The sequence below is a fragment of the Pan troglodytes genome, chromosome 10 (genome assembly GCF_028858775.2).
Source record: "Pan troglodytes isolate AG18354 chromosome 10, NHGRI_mPanTro3-v2.0_pri, whole genome shotgun sequence".
In the NCBI taxonomy this organism is placed as follows: Eukaryota; Metazoa; Chordata; class Mammalia; order Primates; family Hominidae; genus Pan; species Pan troglodytes.
In genome coordinates this window covers 68,748,772-68,771,559 of record NC_072408.2, presented here as the reverse complement: position 1 = coordinate 68,771,559, position 22,788 = coordinate 68,748,772, and the positions used below count along the sequence as shown (strand labels likewise).

Here is a 22,788-nt window from a genome sequence, read left to right as displayed (position 1 = left end):
CTTGGTGGTAGCTTGAATAAGTTAATGATTATTAAGCTTATGGAGCAAAACAGAGACTTCCATAAACAAAATATAACTTTTGTTAATCTGTTTAATACTCAGAAGAGAGAAAAACAAGTAAGACTCACCTACCATAAACCATAGAAGCACAATATTAATGCACACATATTTCCACATAAAATAATAAATATGTATATAATACCCTCCTTCTCAGTGGAGACACTTTATACTAGAGAATAGGTAAAAAGGGAACTGATTTGATATTTTAATATGCCTAATACATGACACAAGAGAAGACCAGATGGGGGAGTGGCTTACTTGAAAACAGCTATATTTAATTCATGGAAAGTATTTTGAGTGAACCAAAGTTTCATTTCCAGAAACAGTCCATGTTTCTCACCACATCACGTTCCTAGAAATACATTATCAAAAGAATGCATTTTCCAAGGGAAATTCTACTGGTGTAACATGATTGGGAATAACTTCCTAAAGAATACAAACTTAATAATGAATATAGCATAGATAGAAATACTCTAACCCTATAACCTCCACATCATTTAGGAGAGCAACATCCTATAAAAATGATTAAAATGTACTCTGTTGCACTGTTATAAGGATCATCCTTTTCTCCAAAAGTAGATCTGTATCATATAAATATCTGAAGACTTCACCAAGGACCTTCCTATATGGGTTGAGAGAGGCAAAGGATTGAATAAATAAGGTCTTTCTCCATCTTCCCACATAGGCAGCCTTAGAGGTGAAAAAAGTCACAGAACTGTAGACTGGGGAGGCTTATTCTTTTTTCAGTGAAGTCAAGAGGGTATTTCTGGGTCGACTGAGCTTCTAACTACCCCCACAAACTGGTCATGCTATTTCATACCTCTGTGCCTCAGCCAGAAATGCCTCTTTCTCCATCATCCCCTCCTCTCTGCCTGGTTAACAACTGGCCATTCTTCCTCTGCATTCCAAAGCCAATCACAATTCTCTTCTCTGTGCTTCTACAGTCTCTTGAGTTTAAAGGCAGTATAGTTGGTAGCTAAGGGTCTAGATTTCAATCACAGCTTTGCTTGCTTCCTCCTAGATGTATGACAAGGAGCAAGTTACTTAACTTCTCTGTGCCTCAACTTCCTCATCTATAAAATGAGATATGATAAAGAATGTTACTCCTCCCCCAACCCATATCCATTCTTTTCTTCCTTTAGGTAGTTTTAGGTTGGCACATGGCCAGCCCACTAACCACCATGTTCCTCAGGCTCCTTGCAGCAACATGGAGTCAAGTTTATTAGTTTCCTGTGACTGCTACAACAAATCAACACAAAATTGGTGGCTTAAAACAACAGCAATTTACACTCTCATAGTTCTGGAGGCCAAAAGTCCAAAGTCAAGGTGTGGGTAGAGCCATGTTCCCTCTGAAAGCTCTAGGAGAAAATCTTTTGCCTCTTCCAGCTTCTGGTGGCTCAAAGTCCTCTCGGCTTATGGCAGCAAAAGTCCATTTTCTGACTGTGTCTTTATGTGGTCTTCTGTGTGTGCCTTCTATTCGTATGTCTTGTACAAGGATATATAAGATTTAGGACCCACCTGGGTAATCCAAGGCGATCTCATCTCAAGATCCTTAATTTAATTTGCATAGACCATTTTTCCTAATAATGTCACACTTATAGTGCCCAGATGTTATATAAAAAGACATTATACATAAAGACTTGGACATGTAGTTTGCAGGGCCACCATTTGATTCAATAAGCTATATGACTATGAGATATGAGTGAGACTAATTTATAAAATTCCAGGAGCCCTCCTGAAGGAAGAATCTACTTTCCTTGTATTCCTTTTACCCCCTTTCTACCAACTAGGAAATGCTGACTACTGGAACAACCTTGGAAGCCACGTGCTGAGAATGACAGAGTTGCCAAGATGGTCCCGGACCACTCACCTAGGGACTATTAGGTGAAAGAGAAATACATTTCTACTATATATAGAAGTCATTGTGGGTTGTTTGTTTTTTGTTGTTGTTATTGTTATTGTTTTTGTTTTGTTTTTTTGAGACGGAGTCTCCCTCTGTCGCCCAGGCTGGAGTGCAGCGGTGCGATCTCGGCTCACTGCAAGCTCTGCCTCCCGGGTTCACACCATTCTCCTGCCTCAGCCTCCTGAGCAGCTGGGACTACAGGTGCCCAACACCACGCCTGGCTAATTTTTTGTATTTTTTGTAGAGACAGGGTTTCACTGTGTTAGCAGGATGGTCTTGATCTCCTGATCTCGTGATCCGCCCATCTCGGCCTCCCAAAGTGCTGGGATTACAGGCATAAGCCACCGTGCCTGGCCTGTTTGTTTGTTTTTTGGGCTTTGGGGGGATTTATGTCACAGCACTTTATCTAATATATGGGGACAATAATATTTAATAATAATATATACCTCATATTGCTGTAAAAGATTAAATGCATTAATAGAATATAAAGCAGTTGGAACATTACCTGACATATAGTAAGAACTAAATAAACATTAGTTATTTACAGCAGTGGTACTCTTGTCACATTTAGTTGTCATTGATTTACTGTGTAACAGCTGCAGAAGACCGAACGGATTGGGGCAAAGGCTTGGCACTTTCATCTCAGTATTATACTCGAAAGAATACTAAACATTCCATTACTGTTTAAAGAAGAAATGCAACTGAACTTGGCACATCAAACATTATCCTAGGAACTAATTTATCATAAAGGTGCATATTGGGCCCAACAAGTCTACATGTCCTTCCCTACAGGCACAAATCTCTCAGGCCAAATGCCATCGCAATTAAGAAGCTTTCCTCATCACTCGAAACAGGAAATTAAAATCTTCATCCTCCCACAACATGTCACCATATCTTTTGATTTAGCCCTTATCACTTTCTACCTTGTGTTATATTATATATATAATACATGTATTATATATATTATATATAATACATGTATTATATATATTATATATAATATATATAATTTATGTATTATATATAATATATAATATATATAATACATGTATTATATATATTATATATATTATATATAATACATAAATTATATATATTATATATAATATATATAATACATGTATTATATATAATATATATAATACATATATTATATATAATACATATATTATATATATTATATATAATACATATATTATATATTATATATAATACATATATTACATATATTATATATATAATACATATATTATATATTATATATAATACATATATTATATATTATATATAATACATGTATTATATATTATATATAATATATGTATTATATATTATATATAATACATGTATTATATATTATATATAATACATATATTATATATAATACATATTATATATTATATATTATACATATATTATGTATTATATATAATACATATATTATATATAATATATAATACACATATTATATATTATATATAATATATAATACACATATTATATATAATATATAATACACATATTATATATAATATATATAATACACATATTATATATAATATATATAATACACATATTATATATAATATATATAATACACATATTATATATAATATATATAATACACATATTATATATAATATATATAATACACATATTATATATAATATATATAATACACATATTATATATAATATATATAATACACATATTATATATAATATATATAATACACATATTATATATAATATATATAATACACATATTATATATAATATATATAATACACATATTATATATAATATATATAATACACATATTATATATAATATATATAATACACATATTATATATAATATATATAATACACATATTATATATAATATATATAATACACATATTATATATAATATATATAATACACATATTATATATAATATCTATAATACACATATTATATATAATATCTATAATACACATTATATATAATATCTATAATACACATATTATATATTATATATAATACACATATTATATATTATATATAATACACATATTATATATTATATATAATACACATATTATATATTATATATAATACATGTATTATATATTATATATAATACATATATTATATATTATATATAATACATGTATTATATATAATATATAATACATGTATTATATATAATATATATAATACATGTATTATATATAATATATATAATACATATATAATATATATTATATATTCGATAAATCTGCTAAATGTATCCAATATCTTTTTTTTTCTTTTTCTTTTTTTACTTTAACTTCTGGGATACATGAGCAGAACATGCAGGTTTGTTATATAGGTGTACATGTGCCATGGTGGTTTGCTGCGCCTATTGACCCATCATCTACATTTTAAGTCCCGCATGCATTAGGTATTTGTCTTAATAGTCTTCTTCCCCTTGTCCTCCACCCGTCGAGAGGCCCCAGTATGTGATTTTCCCCTCCCTGTGTCCATGTGTTCTCATTGTTCAACTCCCACTTATGAGTGAGAACATGTAGTGTTTGGTTTTCTCTTCCTGTATTAGTTTGCTTAGAATGATAGCTTCCAGCTTCAGCCATGTCCCTGCAAAGGACATGAACTCATTCTTTTTTATGGCTGCCCAAGATCTTACAGTGTTGAAAAACAAGCCTACCTTCCCACCTACCATCTATGTGACTTGAGCATGCTGCTTCTCTAAAGTGTGGTTTCCACATTTGTAAAATAAGGCTATTCAGGATTAAGTAGGCTAACATGGAGAAAGGCCGTTACAAGCACTCAAAGTTAAGAATTTTAATATTTAGGACTTTCTATTCTTAAATAGTCTTGGCTGTTAAAATACAGAAAAAATACATATTTATTCAGCACTCACTAAGAATTTAGACACACAACTCACTTCATATACACCATGGGAAGGAAGATTTTTACACATGAGCCTGCAGCTCATGAAAATTAACCCCAGAACACAGGATGGGTAAGTGAGGGAGCTGGAGAGCTGTTCTTACCCCACTATACCACATGCACCACGATTGTTCCTTTTCTGCCCATTGGTTCTATTCTGAAGGGAGACAATTGAATCTCACAACCAAAGCCACGAATCACTCAAAATTCACACACTGTTCATAACTCAGAGACACAATTAATTGTGTGAGTGCTGCCTTAAACAGTGGTTCATGAGACTTCCAAAACAGTCCTACTTTATCACTCAGAACCACAGCAACTTCCCTCTTCCCAATACAGAGGCTCAAGTATTTTAAAGTATAAGCACTTTTACAATCCTGACTAGCTTTGACAGGAGAGGCAAAGAGGCAAAGCAATGTGTTCTCATTTCATCCTTTGGCCCTTCTCTGAAACCTCATGGAGGAGAGTAAACTTATTATCCAATTTCCACTGCCACTTAAGAGTTTAATAATATGGCATTAGCAGTAAGGGTTATAAACAGGATGACTCACCACAAACACACAGGATAAACATAGAAACAACATTCAACTGGAGAATTTTTTTTTTTTTTAGTATAAAGCATGTAACTCCTGACTTGGAAATCCACTGCAATTTTCTGAACTTCTTTGAGTAGCAGCAAATTACAAACTACTAAAAACATCTTCACTTAATACATGGAGAAGTTTTTGTCTTCTGTTATTTAAACTAAAGATTTGTTAGAATCCATACTGACACCTGTGAACTTAAATTTAAAGGTGTAGAATTTAAGACTATAACAAACTAATAGGTCTACAGGTTGCTTTAACATAAAACAACTAATCAAACAACTATGTTACATGCTCGGTAGTGGTAAGACACTGAAAAAGCATCTGGAGACAGAACTGAAACTATATTGCCTTTAAAAATTATGGTTCTTAGCCTGGGTGTGGTGGCTCATGCCTCTAATTCCAGCACTTTGGAAGGCTGAGGTAAGAGGATCATTTGAGGCCAGGAGTTCGAAACCAGCCTGGTCAACATAGTGAAACCTTGTTTTTATAGAAAAGTTAATTAAACAATTCTTTTCTAGAGATGTATTCATAAATTCAACAAAAATTAAGTCAGCACCAACAATATGCTAAACACTGTGTTTGATCTTGGTGACTGAGCAGAGCGCAAGGCTAACACAGTCCTGACCCTCATACAGTTTACAGTCTAATCACAGGTCTTTCCATTAAAGAAACAGATAAAATTCTGACGATCCACAAGAATGTGAACATGTGTCCTCAGGCCCAAGTTCACCAACAAGTGCAGTAGACAATTTCCAACATGCGAACAGCTTCCCACCTCAATTTCCTGGATCTCTCTTTTTCTCTGCATGAGAGTTCTCCCTGCCACATGGAGAAACAGCAGGAACAGCGCAGAAGTGTATTGTGGAACGAAATGACAACACCGTCTGGTGCAAACAAAAACCCTTAGTGGATGGAAGTTGGCCCCAGCCTTCCTGTCCTTCGTAGGAGGTTCCAAGGCATGTTCTGCATGGTTTCCCAGTGGCCCTGGCAGGACTGAGCTTCAGTTGCTTCCACCAGGATTGAGCTTCACTAATGCACGCTGTCTTGCCTTTTCTTCCTTTCACCCCATTTTTCCCCAAGTCCTCATCTGTGTTTCCTGGGATCACCTCCCAAATAGATTACCTCTACCAAGTCTTCCAGGGTCTGATCCACAGGTACCCCAACTTATACTATCCTAATCTATTGCTCCTCAGATATATTCAATAACAACAGAATAACATGAAATGAGATTATCACAATACATACCTTTTATTAACTTTACAAATTTCAAGATGTCATGAGGTTGGGAATTAGAATAAATAACTTGAATGAGAGTTAAGATTTAAAAAAAAAAGAAAAAGAATAAAACACAAGTTTATTAGGCTAAAACAAACCTAGAACAATGAGCCAATGAAACAAGGTAAAAAGTAACAGGTTCTCCACTTGATTCCAAAGAACCAGTTACACAGCACAGGAAGGATGAAACAGAATCCAGAGATGCAAATGAAAAAGCATCAGGAGTTTCCATTGACTAAAAGCACGAGGAGAGTCAGGGACTCTGGTCCAAGATTATTGGGCTGTGTTATGGTTAATATTAAGTGTCAACTTGATTGGGTTGAAGTATTGATCTTGGGTGTATCTGTGAGGGTGTTGCCAAAGGAGATTAACATTTGAGTCAGTGGGCTGGGAAAAGTAGATCCACCCTTAATCTGGGCAGGCACCATCTACTCAGCTGCTAGCACAGCTAGAATATAAAGCAGGTAGAAAAACTTGAAAAGGCTAGACTGGATTAGCCTTCCAGCTTACATCTTTCTCCTGTGCTGGATGCTTCCTGCCATTGAACATTGGACTCTAAGTTCTTCAGCTATGGGACTCGGACTGGCTTCCTTGCTCCTCAGCTTGCTGATGGCCTATTGCAGAACCTTGTGATCGTGTGAGTCAATACCACTTAATAAACTCCCCTTTACATATATATATATATATATCCTATTAGTTCTGTCTCTCTAAAGAACCCTGACTAATACAGATTTTGGTACCAGGAGTGGTTCTAGAGGAACAGAATATTAAGGATGGAGTTCTTTCTTTGGTTTTGGGATTTCTGGAGCTGGCTGCTTAATATGATTAGACCCAAAAATGCTAAGGACTCTACTTCTAACGGTATGGAGAACACTGATAGTCCTTAGCATGAGCTGTTTAAAGAGTTATGCAAAATAAATGCATTTGACACTCCTGACTCACCACTCATGAGAGGCAAGGAATTTAGTGACTCTATACATAATACCTTTGATTATATGTGGAGAACCAAGGAACCTAATGAAGTTGGTTGGTTGCTCCTAAGTTCACTGGACAAAGTGATGAAAGAAAATGAGGAACTCAGGGATTCTAACTCCTGGCTTCAGAAGCAGCTACTGAGCCTCAGATCTGCTAAGACTGCCCTGAGTGAGAGTCTTATCTCCTGTAGAGAAAGAGCTGAAATTGTAGAAAAATAGACACAAGCTCTTATGCAAGTGGCTGACCTGCAACAAAAAGTGCATGCACAGCCTTGCCAGGTGTCTACTGCTAAAGTGAGGGCATTGATTGGAAAAGAATGGGACCCTGCAACTAGGAATGGGGATGTATGGGAGGACCCTGATGAAGCTGGGGACACTGAGCTTGTAAACTCTGATGAACCATTTTTGTCAGAAGAAACATCTTCCCCATCCCCAGTAGTGGCAACATCCCTTCCCCAACTCATGTTGCCATCAACCTTTCCACCTTTGTCTGAGTAGATAAACCCTGCACTGCCTGAAGCAACAGGGAAGGACCCCTTAGGCAGTTGCCAGGCAAGATAATGTTGATTCTCCTCAGGAGCCATCCTCAACACCCCTGTTTGCTTCTAGACCTATAACTAGACTAAAGTCCTAGCAGGCCCCAGAGGTGAGGTTCAGAGTGTGACCTGTGAGGAGGTGTACTACACTAAAAAATAATTGCTTGAGTTTTCTAATTTATATTAGCAGAAATCTGGAGAACAGACATGGGAATAGATATTAAGGGTATGGAATAATGGTGGAAGGAACATAGAGTTGGATCAGGCTGAATTTATTGATTTGGGCCCACTAAATAGGGACTCTGCATTTAATGTTGCAGCTCAGAGAGTTAAAAAAAGGTTCGAATAGTTTATTTACTTGGTTAGCTGAAATATAAGTTAAAAGATGGCCCACTGTGAGCAAGCTGGAAATGCCTGATCTCCCTTGGTTTAATGTGGAGGAAGGAATTCAAAGGCTTAGGGAGATTGGGATCCTAGAGTGGATTAGTCACTTTACTCATCCCAGCTGGGAGGGTCCAGAAGATATACCCTTGACCAATGCTTTGTGAAACAGATTTGTGAGGGCAGCACCTGCATCTTTGAAGAGGTCTGTAACTGCTCTTCTCTGTATGTCAGATCTAATAGTAGGAACAACAGTCACTCAACTACAAAATTTAAATACAATGGGAATAATTGGATCCCAAGGTGGTAGGGGCCAAGTGGTAACATTCAACTGTCAGAGGCACGGTGGGTGTAACTACCATAATGGAAAGCAGAGGCAAAGCAACAATCAGAATAGTCTGACTCATGTAGAGCTCTGACATTGGCTAATTAATCATGGTATTCCCAGAAGTAAAATTGATAAATGCATTCCTACTTAATTTATAGAAGCAGAAAACTTCCAGGTCGAATGGACAAAAGACTAATTTGAATTATAAAACAGAGAATCATGGCCCTTCAATCAATTTTCAGACTTGAGCCAGTTTACAGACCTAGAACCACTTGAATGAAGGGGAGGTCCTTCCCCTTGATGAAGGACCCCACTACACTACTGACAATTTATGCTGTTAATCTTTCTCCCATCCTTCCCCAAGGAGACCTTTGGCCTTTTACCTGGGTAACTGTGCACTGGAGAAAGGGAAATGATCAGACATTTTAGGGACTGCTAGACACTGGCTCTGAGCTGACATTGATTCCAGGGGACCCAAAATGTCAGGCAGTCCTCCAGTCAAAGTAAGGGCTTATGGAGGTCAGGCAATTAGTGGAGTTTTAGCTCAGGTTCAATTTACAGTGGGTCCAGTGGGTCCAGTGAGTCCCAGGAGTCATCCTATGGTCATTTTCCCACTGCCAGAATGCATAATTGCCATAGACATACTTGGCAGCTGGCAGAACCCCCACATTGGCTCCCTGACTGGTAGAGTGAGGACTACTATGGTGGGAAAGGCCAAATGGAAGCCACTGAAGCTACTTCTACCTAGAAAAATAGTAAATCAAAAACAATATTGCAACCCTGGAGGGATTGCGGAGATTAGTGCCACCATCAAGGACTTGAAAGACACAGGGGTGATGATTCACATCACATCCCCGTTCAACTCCCCTATCTGGCCTGTGCAGAAGACAGATGGATCTTAGAGAATGACAGTGGATTATCGTAAACTTAACGAAGTTGTGACTCCAATTGCAGCTGCTGTATCAGATGTGGTTTCACTTCTTCAGCAAATTAACACATCTCCTGGTACCTAGTATGCAGCCATTGACTTGGCAAATGCCTTTTTCTCCATTCCTGTCCATAAGGCCCACCAGAAGCAATTTGCCTTTGGCTGGCAAGGCCAGCAATATACCTTCACTGTCCTACTACAGGGGTATATCAACTCTCCACTTTGTTCCATAATCTTATTCAGAGAGATCTTGATTGCTTTTTGCTTCCACAAGATATCACACTGGTCCATTACATTGATGACATTATGTTGACTGGATCCAGTGAGCAAGAAGTAGCAAACACACTGGACTTATTTGTGAGACATTTGCGTGCCAGAGAATGAGAAATACATCCAACTACAGTTCAGGGACCTTCTACCTCAGTAAAATTTCTAGAGGTCCAGTGGTGTGGGGCCTGTCAAGATACTCCTTCTAATGTGAAGGGTAAATTGCTGCATTTGGCCCCTCCTACAACCCAGAAAGAGGCACAACATCTAGTGGGCCTATTTGGATTTTGGAGGCAACACATTCGTCATTTGGGTGTGTTACTCCGACTCATTTATTGAGTGACCCGAAAAGCTGCCAGTTTTGAGGGGGTCCAGAAGAGCAGAAAGCTCTGCAACAGATCCAGGCTGCTGTGCAAGCTGCTCTGCCACTTGGGCCATGTGACCCAACAGATCCAATGATGCCTGGGGTGTCACTGACAGATAGGGATGCTGTTTGGAGCCTTTGGCAGGCCTCCATAGGTGAATCACAGTGGAGGCCTCTAGGATTTCGGAGCAAGGCCCTGCCATCTTCTGCAGATAACTACTCTCCTTTGGAGAGACAGCTCTTGGTCTGGTGCTGGGCTTTGGTGGAAACTGAACATTTAACTATGGGTCATCAAGTCACCATGTGACCTGAACTCCCTATCATGAACTGGGTGCTTTCTGACCCATCTAGCCATAAAGTGGGTCATGCATAGCAGCATTCTATCATCAAATGGAAGTAGTATAAATGTGACTGGGCTCTAGCAGGTCCTGAAGGCACAAGTCAGTTACATGAGAAAGTGGCTCAAATGCCCATAGTCTCTACTCCTGCTACCAGGCCTTCTCTCTCCCAGCCTGCACCGATGGCCTCATGAGGAGTTCCCTATGATCAGTTGACAGAGGAAGAGAAGACTAGGGCCTGGTTCGCAGATAGTTATGCCCAATATGCAGGCATCACCCAAAAGTGGACAGCTGTAGCACTACAGCCCCTTTCTAGGACATCCATGAAGGAGAGCAGTGAAGGGAAATCTTCCCAGGGGGCAGAACTTCAAGCAGTGCACTTGGTTGTGCACTTTGCATGAAGGAGAAATGGCCAGATGTGCGATTATACACTGATTCATGGGCTGTAGCCAATGGTTTGGCTGGATGGTCAGGGGCTTGGAAGAAGCATGATTGGAAAATTGGTGACAAAGGAATTTGGGGAAGAGGTATGTAGATGGGCCTCTCTGAGTGGTCAAAAACTGTGAAGACGTTTGTATCCCATGTGAGTGCTCACCAACAGGTGACCTCAGCAGAGGAGGATTTTAATAATCAAGTGGATAGGATGACCCATTCTGTGGACACCACTCAGCCTCTTTCCCCAGCCACCACTGTCATCACCAATGGGCCCATGAACAAAGTGGCTATGGTGGCAGGGATGGAGGTTACTCATGGGCTCAGTAATATGGACTTCCGCTCGCCAAGGCTGACCTGGCTACAGCCACTGCTGAGTGCCCAACTTGACAGCAGCAGAGACCAACACTGAGCCCTCGATATGGCACCATTCCTCGGGGTGATCGGCCAGCTCCCTGGTGGCAGGTTGATTATACTGGAACTCTTTCATCATAGAAAGGGCAGAGGTTTTTGTCCTCACTGAAATAGACACTTACTCCAGATATGGGTTTGCCTATCCTGCACGCAATGCTTCTGCCAAGACTACCATCTGTGGACTTACAGAAGGCCTTATCTACCATCATGGTATTCCACACAACATTACCACTGACCAAGGCACTCACTTTATAGCTAAAGAAGTGCAGCAGTGGGCTCATGCTCATGGAATTTACTGGACTTACCATGTTCCCCATCATCCTGAAGCAGCTGGATTGACAGAACAGTGGAATGGCCTTTTGAAGTCACAATTACAATGCCAACTAGGTGACGATACTTTGCAGGGTTGGGGCAAAGTTATCCAGAAAGCTGTGTATGTTCTGAATCAGCATCCAATATATGGCACTGTTCCTCCCATAGCCAGGATTCACGGGTCCAGGAATCAAGGGGTGGAAATGGAAGTGGCACCACTCACCATCACCCCTAGTGATCCACTAACAAAATTTTTGCTTTCAGTTCATTCGAACATTATGTTCTGCTGGTCTAGAGGTCTTAGTTCCAGAGGAAGGAATGCTGCCACCAGGAGGCACAATTACATTAAACTGGAAGTTAAGATTGCCACCTGGACACTTTGGGTTCCTCCTACCTTTAAGTCAACAGGCTAAGAAGGGAGTTACAGTGTTGGCTGGGGTGACTGACCTAGACTATCAAGATGAAATCAGTCTATGACTCCACAATGGAAGTAAGTAAGAGTATGCATGAAATACAGGAGATCCTTGGGGCATCTCTTAGTATTACCATGCCTTGTGATTAAGGTCAATGAGAAACTAAAACAGCCCAATCCCGGCAGGACTACAAATGGCCCAGACCCTTCAGGAATGAAGGTTTGGGTTACTCCACCAGGGAAAACATCACGACATGCTGAGGTGTTTGCTGAAGGCAGAAGGAATATAGAATGGGTAGTAGAAGAAGGTAGTCATTAGTACCAGCTAAGACCAGATGATCAGTTGCAAAAACGAGGACTGTGTCATGATTATTTCCTCCTCCTTTTGCTAAAAACATATTTTAGCATGTACATATATGCATAAACTTGTACTAAGAAAATATTTTCATTTTATTCTCTTTTTCCTTTATTATGTGACATAAGATTTATTGACCTCATATCAGCATTTAAGTATTCTTAACTTTATGTAATAGTATTTGGGCTGGGGATTGGTACATTTCCGGTTGTACGAAGGACAGTTGTATCATGTTAGGCATAATTATGACCTTATTATTGTCTTTATTTGAAGATTATGTATGAGCTCAGGAGATGTTTATGGGTTCAAGTTGACAAGGGGTGGACTTGTGATGGTTAATACTGAGTGTCAACTTGATTGGATTAAAGTGATCAACTTGATTGCAAAGTATTGATCCTGGATGTGTCTGTGAGGGTGTTGCCAAAGGAGATTAACATCTGAGTCAGTGGGCTGGGAAAGGCTGACCTACCCTTAATCTGGGTGGGCACCATCTAATCAGCTGCCAGCACGGCCAGAATATAAAGCAGCAGAAAAATGTGAAAAGGCTAGACTGGCTTAGCCTCCCAGCCTACATCTTTCTTCTGTGCCGGATGCTTCCTGCCCTCAAAGTTCTTCAGCTTTGGGACTCAGATGGCCTATTGTGGGACCTTGTGATCATGTGAGTTAATACTACTTAATAAACTCCCCTGTATATATATATATATAGAGAGAGAGAGAGAGAGAGAGAGAGGGAGAGAGAGAGAGAGAGAGAGAGAGAGAGATCCTATTAGTTCTTAATAAACTCATGTATATAACATAAACTCTCCTTTACATCCTATTATCCTATTATACAGAACTATATTGTATTAGTTCTGTCCCTATTAGAGAACGCTGACTAACAGAGGTTGCAAGTGTGGCATCCAAAAATGAGAGGAGTTCTCATTAGACAAAACTCAAATGCACTATGTTCAGTTCTTTATACACAGCTCAGAATTAAATTGACAAACAGGAGCCTAACCATAAAACAAACAAAGTAGTATAATGAAGACAGAAAAATCCCTAAAGAATTTGTACCTGGCAACAGTTAAAAGAACTAAAAAAAAAAAAAGTAAGACTAGAAGAAAAGATCCACAGGAATATGGTCATTCTAAACAAATACTTAAAGGGCTATTGTGTAGGAAAAGGATTAGATTCAATCAATGTGGCTTTATACGACTAACAGGTAGAATTTAAAGGTGGGACTAATTCAATAGATAGTATAGCACAGTGGTTAAAAACAAACAGCTCTAGAGTCATAGAACTTGGTTTAAGTCCCAGTCTTAACACTAAGGAGCTCAGCAACTTTAAGATGGTTGCATAACTTCTTTATACTTACTTTCTCCACTGCAAAATCAGGATAGCAATAATTTCTACTTCATGTGATGACCAAATAATAATGCACAGGAAGCCTCAAGTACAGTGTAGCATGTATTACATGTTCAATAAATCTTAGTTGATTTCAAATCTGAAATAGTTTCAGTCTTCAACAACAACAACTGAAAGTATTCTAACACCAAACCTGAAGAAATTCAATATAGCAATTGTTAAGCGGGTGGAGCAAGTATTCATCATGGGCTGAGAGTGCAGAATCACTGTTAGACAAGCTTGACATGTTCGACTCCATAAAAAGTCAAAGAAACTGCCTAGCAAGAACACACTTTCGTTTATACACATGAGTGTGTAACCTTCATGAGCAGGGGCAAAAGTTTAGGCCCAGCTTTCAAAAGGACTTCCCTGAATTACTTGAAGAAAAGGAACTGAGTTAAAGAAGAGATTTTCTCCATTTTCCCCCAAGTCCCTAATTACTACCTGCTTTAGTGTTCATTGCACAGCAATGAAATTCTCTATATTAGTTCCAATTCCTGAAGCATTCTGACTTATTACTTCAAAACAACTGATTGTTGCTTGCCAGAAGTGGCCCCATGGCAGGCATGGTACATTATGAAATAGTCAAGTGACAAATGTTCAGAGAACCTCAGAACTGGAACCTTAAAGACCAAATGGCCCAACACTGGGAAATACCTAATCAACCAAGAGAAGGGGCTGTCTTCTCTTCCCTCCATCCTCCAGGAAATGGTCCCTGGGTTCTCCATTACATCCGTGTTTTATCACCCTGATGGTAAAAGAAGGACATAAACCTCTCTTTAAGTTGATTTAAGTGGACTTCTCCTAATAGAAATGGCACATATATCAATACGCAGACTTTTAGAAAAATAATACTAAGAAGAGTTTTCTAGAGAAGGGGGAGAAGGGTGGAAAGGAACAGGAAAAAGCAAAAGAATATAAAATCAATTAAAATAACTGCCTTTATTAAAGGGAAGAGAATTAAATTGTACATAAAAAAATAAGACCCGTGATGAACTCTGTTGGTATTATATGAGGGCATAATACCCTCATTATGAGGTATTATATGAGTACATAACGTCTGTGGTAGTCTCAAAATTTTAACTCCAGTCCAACCATGACAAAAGCATCAGACAGACATACAAGGCACATTCTATAAAACACCTAGCTAGTACTCTTCAAAAGTATCAAGATCATGAAAAGCCAGGGAAGACTAAGACCGGGTCACAGAATAGAGCAAACTAAGGAGACACAATGACTAAATGCAACTCAGGATCATGGATGGGTTCAGGAACAGGAAAAGGACTTTAGTGGAAAAGCTGGTGAAATATGACTGAAGTCTGGAATGCAGTCAGTAGTAATGTACAAATGGTAAATTCTTAGTTTAAACTAATGTCCCCAGTGAGATGCAAATAACAGGGGAAACAGAGTGGAAGAGAATTCTGTGTACGTTTTCACAACTCTTCAGTACAGCTACATTTATTCCAATGTTTACAGTTTCTCTTTTAAAAATGGAGAATATTTGATCATTAAAGAAATTTTATTCACATAAGAAAAAGCTACTATGTTTCTGTTAATATCAATCTACTGTATGGTTTCTATCGAAAAATGGCTGTCCGTCAGGTTTGAAATAACCCTTTGGAAATTGTTTATTTGGTAAAACTTAGTTTCCTCTGTTCACAAGTGAGGTAATGCGACACAGTCAAAAGAACATTTCACTGTGGAACTTGGTTGCCACAGTCAAAAACATTGGAGGAGTTGTACTAGATTTACTTTTAATTGCCTACCCGCTCTAAAATGTTATGATTCACTTGAACAAATCATAGCATGAGTATGAAAAACAAAAATCTTTTAAAATTAATTTGAGAATATCATTTGTCTGGCTGAGGCAAGAGGAACTGAGGTGCAGCTGAACTGTTGATATGCTATTGTTTCTTCACCTTATCTAAAAAGTAACAATAAGGGAGGGTGCTCTGGAAACTTGGCAGGGGAGTCTGGAAATGCTGGGATGGTGATTCTGGGAGGCAAATCTATGAAACAGCAATGGCTTTTAAAGCCAAAAAAATGGGGGAAATATATTCATGCAGAGAATGGCCTAAGGCAAGAGCCGTAAAGACAAGCTATGCAAAAGGATGAGGCATTTGGTCAGGCACTGTCTGCTCCTGGCTGTTAAGAAGGCCAGGGCAGAGGCAAGCCCAGCTCAGGGAATTCTCTGGGACTCCAGCTGCATAAACAATGCATCATGGGAGAAAGGCTGGAGCTTTAAGATAAGACAGAACCCTGAGTTCCCAATAGGAAAGAACCCTCCTTTTCCAGTGATGATTGTAGTAAGATAAATGATTTAGTCTAAAACTGGAGGTAGAAAATGAGAGTAAACCAGCAAGGATAATGACCTCAATGACTGGATTACAGAAAAAGCCAGCCTTTCACCAGAAGGATGGAGTGTCTGAAAAAGTGATTCATGCTCTGAACCAGTGCCCAGTGAATAATATGAGACCAAGTATCAGCATATAATTACCTAGTGGGTACAGAGCTGTTACCCCAGGTTCCCTTAGATACTCTAAAATAATCTTTGCAAATTTAAAACAATTTACTTCACTGTGGATTGAAAGAGGGAAAGAGGAAAGGCACCCATGAAGCGTAAATGTTTATCTTTGAAAGATTAATTCTTCCTGACCAACAGAGGAGTAAGGCTGCCCAGGCTCATGCCTGTGAAATGTGGGCACCCCTGGAAACCAAGTTTTATTACATGATCCCAGAAAAAGTTTGAGTGTCTCATCAAAAAGCACCTAATGGCTATTTTGGGGGATACAGACTATGAGACTATGGGCAGAGCACTATGCCTGGAAAACACAAAAGAAGAAAATAAAATCCTGCTCTTGAAGAGGCAATGATGTAAGGGTTGAGTCAAATATGTTTAATAGAAATGCATTATGCCTTTCTATCATAAGGTGACTATCCTTTTTTTTTTTTTTTTTTTTTTGAGATGAAGTTTCGCTTTTGTTGCCCAGGTTGGAGTGCAATGGTGCGATCTCGGCTCACTGCAACCTCTGCCTCCCATTCAGGTGATTCTCCTGCCTCAGCCTCCTGAGTGGCTGGGATTACAGGCATGAGCCACCATGCCCGGCTAATTTTGCATTTTTAGTAGAGACAGGGTTTCTCTGTGTTGGTCAGACTGGTCTCGAACTCCCGACCTCAGGTGATCCACCCACCTTGGCCTCCCAAAGTGCTGGGATTACAGGCGTGAGCCACCATGCCCGGCCCATTTGTTTAATGACTTAAAACGCTTTTACATTTATTCTCTGGAAATATTTCAGGGCTCACAAAACCTCGTGTGGTAGTCATTGTTCTTGTTATTAGCCACTTCTACTCCCATTAGCCAATGACAGATGTCCTCTGAGGCTCAAAGCAGGTAGGTGACCTACTTAAGATGACACAGGCAGCAAGCAGTACAGTCAACACCTGAACCTCATGCTTTTTCCTGCTACAAATACAGATTTGTTGTCCCAGTCTGCTTTTAGAATTTTTCTCTTTGTCTTTAATACCCTATAGTTCACCAAAGAGTGTCTAGCGGTGGATGTGGTTGTTATTTACCATCACTACTCTGAACTCAGTGTGCCTCTTCCACCTGGGGAAGAGTGTTTTTCCTCAGTTTAGCAAGTTCTCACCCACATTCCTCCACATATGGCCTCTATCCCAGTCTCCCTAGCCTTTCCTTCTAGAATTCAGTTAGACACTGCGGGACCTTCTCAGCCTGTCCTCCAAGCTTTTCATGACTCATCCAAATTCTTCTTCTTTGTATCTCTCTGTGCTACATTCTGGGTGGTTTCCTCAGATCTCTTCTCCAGAGCCCTAATTCTCTCCTCATCTTTACACAATGTGCTAGCTCATTCTTTTCGGAATCTACCTTTATTCACACTATCTGTCCTTCCATTAGGGTTTCTCTACCCTCTTATCTTTTGGGTCATTTCACACACACTTCCTGCATTGTCTCTGGCAGGTTGTTCCTGAATACTAGTAGCCTACGTGTCCCCTCGAGGTAGCTTCATTCTAAGTCCATCCTCAGTGGAAACTATTTACTGCAAGAAGACCTCACTTGCCCGGGGTTAGGAGAGTATCCCTACTGAGTGATTTTGCATGTGTTTCCAATGGGTAGTTTGTCTTCCACATTCTGTGCAAATTTCTCTACTTGGGGAGAAATCTGGATCTCTTATAAAGTGACCAATTTAATTCAAAGGACATTTTTTTGTGCATGTCAGTTTCTCTGCAAGGATCTCAGTCTAGAGAAAATGAAATAAATAAAACATTCCCATAAGAGATATTGTAAATAAAATGCCTATCCCAGAGAGTAAAACATGGTAAATATTAACCCAATGCTAACTGTCTCCCTTTTCCATTGCAGTAAGCAGCAATCTTCACTTGGGCTGGTGGCTCTGAGAATCCCTCCGTCTCTCTCCAGCTTTTAATCCTTTATTAAGGCCGTTTTTCACCATTATGAGAATGAATGGTTATACATTGTTCAAAATAAATGCCATTTTAAAATTATTTTTATTATTATAATTATGTACCAATTATGAAATTGATTTGGGCAAGCTTTTAATGACTAGTTTTAGCTTTCTGTGATTCTCTATAGATTCCATTAATCCTTCTTTTGTAAGAGTTGAGTTATAATCAATCTCTTACTAGGATCAATTTCTCATTTGAGGAAATTATCAAGCTATTTCAAAAATTATACTTAGGAGTTCTAAGACAATTGTCAGTTATTACACACCATCAAATTGCTATTTTAAAAAGTAAGCTAACACATCATTGCCACACTCCTGGAGAGTTTACAAAGATAAATTAAAAATCTAACAATGCAACACTATAACATTTATAACTGTCAGAGAAGTATATAAATAAATACTGTTCAGCTGCATTTACTGGCTTGACAAGTAGCCTTTCACAGTTAATTACCAAGATTTCCTTTTAACAGATAGACCATTGTCTGGCAAAACAAAAATTAAAACTATTCTTTCATTGTAAATCCCTCAATATGTAAAAGAAAAACAATGGAAAAATTGTTGAAAGAATTTTCAGTGAACATATTTATATCTGAAAGTTTCACATTGAATAAAGTTTTAACATTACTTACTTTGAGACATAAAAATAATCCTCCCTCTTAGCTCACACAATTAAAAAAATATATGTATTTCTTACCTCTGAACTTCTTGGGAGGGTTGGCAAGGTCCCCGGCCTCTGGGTGCACCACACATCTGTCATCCACTAACCTAGAAGGAAAAGCATGTTTACATTGTTAACATCCTTGTCATATTCATAAACCACAGACTGCACATGGATATTGCATAAATATTTACCAAAAGGTTTAATACCTTTCTTCACTAAGTAACTTTTTAACAATCATGGGTCTGTAAAAAGATTTGGTTGTAGAGATGTTAATTAAAGCCTGGTTTATGAAATTGAAACATTGGAAACATTGTTAAGAGGTAGGAAACTAGCTAGATAACTCATGACATGGAACACTGCAGAACTGTTTAAAACTACATTAAACAAAATGCACTGGCCTGCAAAATGTTTACAGTATGTAGTGAATGTAGTGGTAACCAATCAATAAGATACATATATGCTTACACACACACACACACACACACACACACATCTACACATACATATATAAGGAATGGAACACAGCAAAATATTAAGAGTGGTCAGATTACCCATAGTTTTTATTTTCCTGTCTTTTTTTTTTCCCTGTGTGTATGTATGTTTTACAGGGAATGTGTAAGCTTATGAGATCAGGCTTCTGGAGTGCCCATAGAGTAGGTGGTTATGCCTTCCTGGCCTGCATTCAATCTCTGGCTTGGCCACTTCCTAGCTAGGTGACTTCAGGCCTCCTTCTTTATACCTAAACAATAAGGATAAAAATATCTACCTCACAGTATTGTTAGAAAGATTAAATGACTTAGTATTTTTAAAGTACCTAGTACAACTTCTGGCAGTTTCCATTTAATGGACAAATAAAATCAAGAATCTTGTGTCTTCACATATTCTCTGCTTCTAGAAGAGTGCCTGACACACTACAAGTGCTCAACAAATATAAGTCAAATGAATAAACTGCCTTTGTAGCTACAACAACATGTTTAATCTCTATTAAAATATTTATGAGAAGACAATTTGTAGGACAATTTCAAGACAGAGAAGCTGAATCTCTGAACTGAGAGCCAGGAGACATGAATCCCTTGTTCAAAGAGAAAGATCTCTTAATACCAGACTCGCTAACATTCATTTCTCCATTGGTTATGTGGTGTGAATACTCAGGTTTTTTTCCAGAATATTGTGAGAATGCATGTTAATTAATTACACGTATATGAATTCATTTAAAGGGAGATGCCCAAATTGCAACCTTGTGGTTTAAAAAAAAAGAAGAAGAAGAAGAAGTATTAACCAGACTCACTAGCATGCATCAACTCCAGCACAGGAGTTGAACTAGGATGACTGACTTAATCAAAATGAAACTTTTGGTTCCTAGTTTATGTAGTTACTGGAAGCAGACACTTCCTAAATCAACAGATTTTTCTGTGGAATCCAATTTCCACAAAACAAAATGCTGATTTGGTCAAGAAATACAGTTCCTTGATTTTTTTAATATATCCTTCATTCACACTGGTTTACTAAAATGTGGTTTTACAAGAGCTGCCAGGCATGCAAGAAATTCCTTTTAAGAGTCTCTAGAAACTGATTTATTAGAAACAGGAAGTCACATTGGGTCAAGAGAAAGCAAACCCAAACTTCCACAATGTCCAACTTCAGCCTGTAACGTTGAATCTGAAAGGCTCCAATAGTTCTGATAATATTACAACGTAAGATGTAAATAAAAGTGCTGTGAGGGCAAGGTCAGCTTTTCTAATTGGTTAAGACATGTTAAGAATTCAAATACAATGGTCAAAAAATCATAGTCTTATTTAGAGCACATAAAAATTACATAATGTAAAAATTACAAATGACACTGACGTTCTATTCATTCCTTGTACCTGTGCATTCCCACAAAAATACAGACTTTTATGAATGTCACTGAGTCCCCGCCTGTGTGGACCAGCCATCAAGAGGAATGAGAACTGAAGCTATAAATCAGATGACAGTGTATTTATGTGAACACTAATGTCTATCCTCAATTATCTGATAGCCCAGATAAAAACATAATAATTAAGAGTGACTTCAGTTCTAAAAATTTGTCCTATTCCTTACACAAAAACATCTGTGAAAATCACTAAGGAAGTCATTTCATCCTGAAGACTTAAAGAGTTGGAACTGAATTTGAAGAGAATGGAAGGAAGGAAAGGACAAGAAGAAGCAAGGAGTCTGAATCTGTTACAAGACATATATGATCACTGGCATTAAAAGTCAAACAGGATTTTAATGGTAATTGGAATCCTGTTTGACTTTTAATGCCAAAATCCTGGAACAACTTCTACAATATCCCCAACAACCTCTTCTTGAATACTTCCAAGGCCAATGCATTTACCATTTACCATCATTCTGACAGCCCTAATATTAGAAATGTGTTTTATATGGAGGTGAAATAGTACTTACTACATTTTCTTCTATCTACTTGCCTAATTGTCTTGAGTCTTCCAATAAATTTTAAGCTCCATGAAGTCAGAGATTGAATCCATCTTGTTTACCATTATATCCTTGGCATCTACTAGAATGAGGTGCAATAGATACTAAATAAATATTTGTTAAATAAATAAATGAGTCAGTGAATAAATGATGTTGGCTTCCCAACTAACTCTCCCTCTTTGTTCCCAGTTCTTTCTTCTGGGACTATATAGACTAAGTTTTCTTTTTCTGAGATGGGCAAGCTGATTTCTCTCCAGTGCTTCTCCATGTGGATATTTACCAGGAGTTCAACATCCTTTATACACCCCAAGTGCCAGCATCCTCTCACCTGTGATCCTAGAGACTATCCACATGAGTCTAGATGTGCCCCAACGAGGGCAGAGTACGGAGGACTATTACCTCCTTCTTTCTGATACTAAACTTACAGAAATGCATCCTACAATTTTAGTAGCTCCTGTGGCAGTTAAGGTTCCCCTCTGACTTTCATTGGGTTTATAGTAAACAATAATTCCAGATCCTTTTCATGTGTACCACTGATAAGCCAGGTTCTCCCACCCACCAGTAGGGCAGTTAACTTTTATAAGCTAAGGACCAGAATTTACAACCAAATAGGGATAAATATAAAGATTGACCTTTGGTCTATGAGAAGAAAATCATCTGAAAAACATTGATCTATTCCATCCCTAGTTAACTCATTTAGACCATGTCATGATTTTGCCCATTTTAACCACTCATGATCAGTGTTCCCCAAATTTGGCTGAATCATTTGGGGAGTTAAAAATAATAAGGATAACCAAAAAAAACTTTCCTTTGTCCAGACCTATTAGAATAAAACTTTCTGGGGACAAGGACTGTGTGTTTTAAAAAGCTTTCTAACCCTCTTTAAATTGAGTAGGAGGATCTGCTCTGCACTCCCACAATACTCTAGGCTATCCCCTACCAATAGACTGTATCACAGCCCAGTATAATTTTATAATTTCATGTATATATATATGCAACATCATTATA

The 22,788-nt window shown here is 38.2% G+C and overlaps 1 protein-coding gene across 12 annotated transcripts in view; it reads right to left on the bottom strand.

Annotated features, from left to right (window-relative positions):
• The window catches only part of ITPR2 (inositol 1,4,5-trisphosphate receptor type 2), a 499,386-nt gene that overhangs the window by 436,602 nt on the left and 39,996 nt on the right, over window positions 1-22,788 (bottom strand). For all 12 annotated transcript variants that reach the window (XR_010148345.1, XM_063786880.1, XM_016923764.4 and 9 more), the window contains exon 2: window positions 19,360-19,430. Coding sequence is in view for 11 of the 12 variants with exons in the window: in XM_063786880.1 (XP_063642950.1) it covers window positions 19,360-19,430 (71 nt within the window). In the remaining variant the exon portion in view is untranslated. The remainder of the gene's footprint in view (window positions 1-19,359; window positions 19,431-22,788) is intronic.